Below are 9,778 nucleotides of genomic sequence, written 5' to 3'. Positions count from 1 at the left end.
TGATGTGTCACATTTCATTTTAATCAGACTAATATAGGAAGAGATTTTTATTTTATACAAATTTTTATTGTGTATTTCTGTTTAATAAGCTGGTGGAAAAAATAGTGAAAACTAAATCTGATTTACAATTGAAAAAGGAAATATTTCTATTAGAAAAGTAAAGGAGCAGTTATTACAGAAAAATAAATGGCATTGTTTCATACATCATTTGATCCCTCAAGATATGGTTCAGAGAAGTAAAGTGTCCATCTCTTCAGAAGCAGATGGGCTGTTGTTATTGATGTCACAGCTCTTCTGCCTTAAAAATCCTTCTGAAGATCTGCAAAAATCAAATACAACAATTACATTGTGCAGCCAGTCATTATTTTGAACTATGGCCAATTACAAATTTCTGGACTTTATTTTATGAATAAAAAAAGACCCTAAAGACAAACCAAATCATTTAGGTCACAGGTGTCAAACTCAGTTCCAAAAGGGCCGCAGCTCTGCACAGTTTAGTTCCAACCCTAATTAAACACACCTGATCAAACTAATTGAGTCCTTCAGGCTTGTTTGAAACCTACAGGTAAGTGTGTTGGAGCAGGGTTGGAACCTAACTGTGCAGGGCTGCGGCCCTCCATGAATTGAGTTTGACACCCCTGATTTATGTGATGCTGCATGTACCACTTGTAAAGTATGAACACTTTTTTGATTTTTGCTACAGATTACATTAAATCAGATTTGAAACACATTATGACATTAGCTAGCATTTTGCTAAATAAATGCACTTTATTACACATTTATTATATTTATATGAGTGATTTTTGGAATAATTTTAATTGTCCAAATTGTTATTTTGCAAATGTTAATATTTCACTAACAAATTAAAATAAAACAATATATATTAAAACAGTCTTAAAGTGATGTCTTAAAGGTTTTTGTACCACAGTTTATTTTCATTACCTAAAATTTGTGTTTAGGTCAAATCTGTTATAAGTTAATAAGTTAAATGAATGGACGTATTATTATTATTATTCATTATTCACTCATTCATTCATTTTCTTTTCGGCTTAGTCCCTTTATTAATCCGGGGTCGCCACAGCGGAACGAACCACCAACTTCCAGCATGTTTTATGCAGCGGATGCCCTCCCAGCCGCAACCCATCTCTGGGAAACATCCACACACACACTCATTCACACTCATACACTACGGACAATTAATCTTACTCAATTCACCTTTACCGAAACTGGAGCATCCAGAGGAAATGCACACGAACGCAGGAAGAACATGCAAACTCCACACAAAAACACTAACCGACCCAGCCGAGGCTCGAACCAGCAACCTTTTTGCTGTGTTACAACACTAACTACTGCGCCACGGCGTCGCCATTATTATTATTATATTTTTAAAGTTCACATTTAATTAAGCCAGCAAAGTGTATTCTAAAAAAATAGCTTTTGAACTTGTATTCTGGTGCATCACTATTGATAATTGACATCCAGCATCACTAATCCATTTGTAAAGCCTTCAATTAAGTTTTAATTGCACAGCGAGACAAATTTTGCAAGCAATTATCAGTGACGTTTAACACCGTGACTAGGGCCAGGCAGAATCTCCAGACATTTTTAGCTATTTCTGCAGAGAATTTTGTACAAAATCTGTGGATTCATGTGAAATGATTTTAGGAGAATCACAACTAAAAACTTAACATGAAATCAACCAATAATACATTTCTAACGTTTATTATGCAAATCCAATTAGATATAACTTATTTGGTAAACAAAGCAAGTCTCTCATATATCTATTAAAAGACAGAAAATATTACTTTACAAACTATTGTAAATAAATCATATGAACATTTTAATATTATATCACAATAATATTAGTGAAATTAATTAAAAAACTAAATAAATATAAATTCACACATTTACGCAATACATATAGACTCAATGAAGAGCTTAAAATCTGCGGTTTCGTGTGGGCATACTCATGACTAAACAAAAGTAATGCGAGTATGTTGACCGACTTGCAAAATGGCAGGCATAAGAGTGTCATATTTTTGGAGAGTTTAATTTCTCCTAATTTGCTTTTTATTGCTTGTAATTATTTCTAGCACACTTCTGACGAGGCTAAACAGAAGTGGAAAATCCTATGTGATAAATACACAAGGAAAAAGCATGAGTATTACTTCTGTGCAACAAGTAAGTGTCAAAAGTGTAAAGTTGTCTAACGTCAGGGAGGGATTTTGGACATTCACTCAACTCATTGCTAACCTGAAACACCTCATTTTAACTCACCACTCTTCTTCAGCATCTCTCCTTTGCGAGATCGAGCCATTGAATCCAGAAAGCGATCTAAGACCTTCACATATTTGGCCAGGCTGGTGCGCTTGTAGTCTACAAATAACCCAAAACTGTGTTTAGATCTCAGAACATGTCCACAGAATTAAGGCTGAATGGTGAACAGTTTTTCCAGCTGTGCTCACCTCTGATTCTGCGTCGCTCTGCAGCTTCTTGTTCATTCTCCTTGTCCTTTACGTCCTCATCCTCTGCTTCATCTGCTCTGGGTTTCTCCAGCTCCCTACAGATCAGACTACAGAGAGAGCATTGACACTTACATCTTCAGTCTTATGAATATTAAGAAGCATTTTTATTGTCCTGCAAATTTATTATAGAATAATACGGCAAAAATTAACACGTGTTTAATAAGGGTTTACCTGATTGTAGGAACCTCAAAAGGATCAAATGTATCCAGTTCTTTCAAATCAATTGGAACAGAGATTCGACCTAAAGGATATAATGACAAAAAAAAAGATGTTTTAAAGCAAATGACAGAAAAAGAACAATAATATAAATAATGTACTCTATTTAAAGATTTAGGACCAGCATGATTTTTTCAAATGGATTATTGTCTAAGAAACGAAAATTCTCTTGATATTTTTATTCAGAACTCCAAACGTTCTTGTTAGCAAAAAAAAAACTACGTATATTGAATTCAATCTGGCATAACGACTGTGAAATGTGCCTTTATTACAGTAGTATCTGACAGTGTGACTAAACCCCGCCTCCACAAAAGATCAACACCTCCATCTACATCACTTCCTGTTAAGCTCCACCCACTGATGAATATATAAAGCATGAGAAAGGCAAACACAGATGCAAGCAGAAACTGAAGAGAACAAGATGATGCTGTTGATTTCTATTCATTGTCTTACTTCTGATCTTAAATTAGGAAAAATCGAATAAACATTATCTTCAATAATGTAAAAATAATAAAAGTTTCAGGCAATGTCAGAAAAAAATTGGCGCTTTGTTACTTAATTTTACAACAGATCTCCTGCTAACTTTCAATTCAATTCATGTTTATTTCTATAGCGCTTTTACAATGTAGATTATGTCAAAGCAGCGTCACAGATGATCATAGTAAATTGAAACTGTGTCAGTCCAGTTTTTAGAGTTGAAGTTCAGTTCAGTTCAGTTCAGTGAGGTTTAAATTTCACTGCTGAAAGTCCAAATAGTGAATAGCAAATCTATCGATGTGCAGTTCCACAAGTCCCAACCAAGCAAGTCAGTGACGACAGCGGTGAGGAACAAACTGAATGAAAGTAGAGAAACCATGCTCAGTTGGGCATGATATTGGCTACATTGACTACATTGCACCACTCAAGTGTGAGCAACTGTTTTTATAATGTGATCTATTGGTGTGTTTTTACTGATCTTTTTATATGTATTCAAATGTTTAAACCTAAATCACAGAAGCGTTCATCTATAAAGAATGTAGGCTGTCAAACCAGGGTTTCTGCAGGTTTCACAAAATCAAATTTAAGACCATTATAAGTTAAATTGCAGACTTGTACAGAGCAAAAAAAAAAAAAGCCTAAGGATTTTTTTCTAAAGTCCCAGTCGGTCCAGGAGTAAATATTTTTACTTGACCCATCAAGAAAAATTCTAATTAGTTTTTTCTTAGCTGCATATTTAAAATGAATGTGTCAAAATAAAGAAAACTCTAGATCAGTGTTTCTCAACCACGTTCCTGGAGCTTCTGGATTTTCCATGGCTGCATCTGAAATCGCCTGCTACTTGGAAGGTACTGCATTAGAATTTAAAATTTAATACTCTACTGTTAGAAAAGTACGTTCTATACTGTATGATTGTGACTAAAATGAAAGGAAGTACCTTGTCACCAAGGTAGGTGATAAACAGACACACACACATGAATGAACAATAAGAAAACTAGTTTGTTGTACAGTTGGCATTTCACTTCCGTTATTTAGTACGACTGCATTCATATCAGAAGTGAACCGGATCCCAGCAAGTTGTAAGTATAAAAGCACACCTGATTCAGTTCATCAGCTCATTAACAGTCTCTGAAAGACCTGTAATAGGTGTGTCAGACAAAGGTGACAACCAAGACAGGCAGTGTTGGTGGTCCTCCAGAACGTGGTTAAGAAACACTGCTCTAGATGATTCTACAATCTGCCACGACTATTCAGTTTGTTGCGATTTGAGAGGGGGTAAAAACAGGACAGACATTTACTTCTAAATATGATGGTTATTGATGTAAAAATCTGGATAACATTATAGATGCCTTAAAATATCAAGGCAGTTCATGAATGCTTTCATTTCTTAAATGATTCTTAATAAAGTTAGTACTATGGATAAATTTGATCGGACCTGTCTTGGGATGAACGCTGAAGGGGCTCTTCAGTAAATGGTTGACTCCTTTACTGACATTGACATCCAGACGTGGGTAACAGTACTGCAGCATGATCTCCTTATCATAGTACTGGCCTCCCTTCTTGCTACTCGACTACACAAAGACACACAAAGACACACAAAGACACACAAAGACACACACACACACACACACACACACACACACACACACATATATATTTATATATATATATATATTTATATATATATATATATATATATATATATATATATATATATATATATATATATATATATATATATATAAAATACAATGAAAAACTGAACTGTTTCATGCAAATGTATAGATTTCACTGTAGCTGCAAATGGGATGTACAAAAAAAAAGAAAGTACCTTTTTGTGGTCGACCAGTTGGCGTAGTCTGTCCCATCGCTTCATCGGTTCCTTGTGATTCTGATAATATTCGATTAGATCTTTTTTGATATGTGCGGTCAGAATTAAAGAAATAATTGATAGCTGTGCATCTCCTGTAATAGGATCAGACACAGTAATCAAATACATTATCAAATACATTGTTCAAAAAAAAAATCTTAATGAATATGTGGTCAAATGGTTTCAAACAGCCAAAAAAAAAAGAGCACCTGTTATTTGGACCTGTTGTAAAGAGAAGTGTAAAACAAGGTGTTTATAGTTTACTGCAATGAAATCCACATCCATTACATTTGCTCACTCTTCTCCTCGCTCTTAGTCACATAAAATGGGTTCATTCAATTAATAGCAATGCCAAAGTACCAAAACAAGAGCAAAAAGTCTTGACAAAATCTGAACACAGGTGGTCATGTACTAAAACTATAGTGTTACCCACTGAAAAATGATTTCTTTTTAATAAACTCTGGCATTTGCGTGCACCTTTTTGTGTCAAATGTTTCTATTTCAAAGTTTTTTCTATCTTTTATTTGCAGTGAATGTTAAATGATAAAATGATGATAAATGATTACTTTCATACTTGCATTACATACTGCATAGTGCATCTTTAAATATATAAATTAAACAGCAAATCAGAGATGTATATCTGCTAAATAAAACATAATCTTAAACTAATTAAATTAAACTGAGCTTTAAAACAGGGGCGAGGCATTGGCGCAGTAGGTAGTGGCTGTTGCCTCAGAGCAAGAAGTTCACTGGGTCGCTGGTTCAATCCTCGGCTCAGTTGGCATTTCTGTATGGAGTTTGCATGTTCTCCCTGCGTTTGCATGGGTTTCCTCCGGGTGCTCCGGTTTCCCCCACAGTCCAAAGACATGCAGTACAGGTGAATTGGGTAGGCTAAATTGTCGGTAGTGTATGAGTGTGTGTGTGAATGAGTGTTTGTGGATGTTTCCCAGAGATAGGTTGCGACTGGAAGGGCATCCGCTGCGTAAAAAAAACTGTGCTGGATAAGTTGGTGGTTTATTCCCCTGTGGCGACCCCAGATTAATAAAGGGACAAAGCTAACAAGAAAATTAATGAATGAATGAATGAATAAGCTTCAAACCCTTATTTAAAGTTTACCTCATTTAAAATATTAAAAGATTACTTCTACATTTCAGTGTATTTGTTACTTCTGATTACTTTTGCATTGATTAACTTTTTCAATTATTATTTTGAAACAAGCAAATAAGTTTTTCCCCTCAGTATTTCAGATGAATAGTACTGAATAGTAGATGAATACTGAGACTGAATTTTTTCCTAGTATTGGTACCAGCAATCAAAATCTTGGTGTCATTATAACAATATACTGCTTATGAAAGGATATCTTCCGGCAGAAGAGCGAGCACTTTGTCCACACTCTCCTTATTGCCCAATATGTCTTGATCCACAATGGCGTACTGTGGGAAATAGTGCTCCACTACAGACAGAGATTGACTAAAAATACAAAAACATCACAAAATGTCACATTATTTATAATGACTCATCATATTTTCAGGGTTTCTGCAAAATTTACCCTTACCTTATGAAAGGATGGATTGGATCTGACAGCACAACTTTTCTCAAAGTCTCCTCGCCACCCTAAAAAAAAAAAAAAAACATTTAAGGGGTTAAATCACCCAAATTGTACATTTGGTTACAAATTACTTAACCTCATGCTATTCATAAAAAACAAAAAATATATTTACAGGTTTTATTGCTGCACAAAAGTGTTCTTGGAGCTTAATATCATTAAAATTTAACCATATAAATGATATGGAATGTTTAGACAATGTTTTTGGTTCCTTTTTTGAACTTTGAATGTCTTTCTATCAATGAATGCTTAGACATTGTTCATATTTAATCTAAAATATCTTCATTTGCGTTGTGATGATGAGCGAAAACCTCAAGAGATTGAAACAACATGAGTCTGAGCAATTAATAACAAATGATGATTTTTGGGTGAACTAACCCTTTATTTAAAGCACTCAAAGGTTTTGGACTACAAAGCTGAGCATGATACAGTTTCTAGAATGCTTATTTATTTGCTATTTGAATACCTTGACTAAACTGAGATATTCAGCCACGGCAGACCTCGCCGCCACTGAAAGCTTTCTAGCGGCATCATCACAAACCCAGCAATGCACTCCTCTCCTGCCCGAATACACCCACAGGAGATGGTGGAAACCAAAGTCCTCTGAAACACACATGCAGCATAATGTGGAATGACAGTTATAATGTTACTCAAAATGAAAATGTTCTGTAGATGAGAAATTCAGCTTACCCCGAAGAGCCCGGTCCAGAATGCGGATAGCGATGGTCATTAGAGTCCAGCACTTCGAGCAGATGTCAGCAGCACTAAACACAAAAAAGGTATGTATATATGTGTATGTGTGTGTGTATATATATATATATATATATATATATATATATATATATATATATATATATATATATATATATATATATATATATATATATATATATATATATGTGTGTGTGTGTGTGTGTGTGTGTGTGTGTGTGTGTGTGTGCGYGTGTGTGTGTGTGTGTGTGTGTGTRTATATATATATATATATATATATATATATATATATATATATATATATATATATATAAAATAATGAGTTTTAAAAATCAGAATGATTGCACAAGCATCATATGTATAAAGATGAAAGAAACCAAACGTCTGTAAACCTGCAGCAACGTCTGACATCATCATAGTCTGTCATGTCAATGTCAAACACCAGTTCCTTTTCCAGGGCTTGGAAGGTTCCAGACTTCACAGTGTTGTGTTGACTGGGCTGTCAATCACAGAAGCAGAGAATACATCATCTCTTCATTGGTAATAAAATTAAACAGTATCATGTATCAAGGGGAATTCAAGAGAATGGAAATTAATAATTTACAGCAAATTAAATAATTAATAAATAATAGTAAAAGCATAGCAACAAAAAATATTTTTTTTAATAAAACCACTATTCAGAAAATGTAATTTATTTAATAGAAATAATAATTAGTGCAGAAAAAAGATTAATCACATTTTAACTTTGTAACTTTGTTACACACACACATACACACACACACACACATACACACACACACACACACACACACACACACACACACACACACACACACACACACACACACACACAYATATATATATATATATATATATATATATATATATATATATATATATATATAAACACACACACACACACACACACACACACACACACACACACACACACACACACACACACACACATATATATATATATATATATATTTTTTTTTTTATTTTTATTTTTTACACACAGATATATATTTTATATCTAAATATAAATAACCTTTTTCTCAATTATATGCATGCATGTGTGCATTAAAGTATACAGAATAAATATACACTGCTCAATCACTTAAATTATGTCAAAACAAACCTGAATTTGGATGCGATTAATTTTTGCCCAGTATTAATATAGTAATTGTATACACTACACAATTACTATCATATAGTTTATGAAAGATATATACATCAATAAATAAAAACAGTGCATAACAATTACGGTATAAGAAATATTTAAATGTGGGTAAAATGTCAATTAGATTAAGTACACAATAGTACAAATCAACTTTGCATTTAATATAATATACCATTCTATAATGTAATGTGGGGAAAATATAATAACAATGAGTAATTTTACCCTGTGGCTGTAGACTGCTCCAATATCAATCTTGTAAGGAACCATTTTCTGCATCTCCTTCTCCAGCTCATTCTGAGAGCTGAAGGACTGATATCTCACATAGATGTCATCTTTTAACGTGAAGGAGAATTCACGGTTCTGGAAGTAGTTTTTGGACACTGCGAGAGGCAAAATTAAAATGAAAGAAATTAAAAACCTTGATACTTTAATGCTTAAAGCAGCATTCCACATGAAAAAAAATATAGTAAATGATAAAGTGTTTCTGAACCACACTATAGTAAAGTGTATTATACTTTATGTATTATAGTATTTACAAGTCTTTGTGAACTGATAATCTATAATAAATTCCGTAGTATGCTTTAATGTTTACCTCAGTAAACTGTGTTGCATTATCATACTTGAAGAACACTTAGTACAGTACTTGGTAAATTGTTTATATTACAATAGTTGTTGTCACAGTATTGCCACAGCAACTTTGGAATTACCACAACAGGTTATTTACTATAGTATTGTTCAACAACACAACAGTATTACTATAGTATTGTTTCGTGTGGGATTAAACTACAAATATTAATATGAAAATGGGCATGCATGGTAAATAAACTAAATATACTTCGAATTTGAACAGTAAATACACAAGCTACTGAAAAATAAAGTTTTTACAGTTGTGAATCGCTCGTTGTGTGATCGGAGACTGGCATAGGTATGTTAGTGGCTTAGAGTTATTGTTACTTACCACCGCCATAACTTAACCAGCGAAAGTACTGTGAAAAAGGGAAAAGTCTGCGGTAATAAAGCGGTAACAAATCCGGCAAACAAGCTGAATCATAATCTGAGGTTGGCATGTTTATTCGTTAAGTATTGTTGATCCTCAATGACAGCTACAACCAGCGCGGGAAAATTAACGTAAATAGGAAATGACGAAATCGGTCCTTGTTCGTTGGTCACGCACCGCGTTAATGTTTTCT

The 9,778-nt window shown here is 33.8% G+C and overlaps 1 protein-coding gene across 2 annotated transcripts; it reads right to left on the bottom strand.

Annotated features, from left to right (window-relative positions):
* Positions 1 to 44: 44 nt before the first annotated feature.
* Positions 45 to 9,771, bottom strand: prim1 (DNA primase subunit 1). 2 transcript variants are annotated; one of them, NM_201448.1, is given in 13 exon segments: positions 51 to 319; positions 2,278 to 2,376; positions 2,466 to 2,572; positions 2,697 to 2,766; positions 4,654 to 4,789; positions 5,050 to 5,141; positions 6,449 to 6,558; positions 6,644 to 6,702; positions 7,161 to 7,297; positions 7,385 to 7,458; positions 7,798 to 7,904; positions 8,811 to 8,968; positions 9,547 to 9,771. In NM_201448.1, coding segments are annotated over 13 exon segments (1,278 nt in total). In that variant the 5' UTR covers positions 9,656 to 9,771; the 3' UTR covers positions 51 to 299.
* Between the last annotated feature and the right edge of the window lie 7 nt (positions 9,772 to 9,778).

This window comes from Danio rerio, chromosome 23 (assembly GCF_049306965.1).
Source record: "Danio rerio strain Tuebingen ecotype United States chromosome 23, GRCz12tu, whole genome shotgun sequence".
Taxonomy (NCBI): Eukaryota; Metazoa; Chordata; class Actinopteri; order Cypriniformes; family Danionidae; genus Danio; species Danio rerio.
The sequence above is the reverse complement of the archived record's forward strand: the minus strand, read 5'-3'. Positions and strand labels throughout refer to the sequence as shown.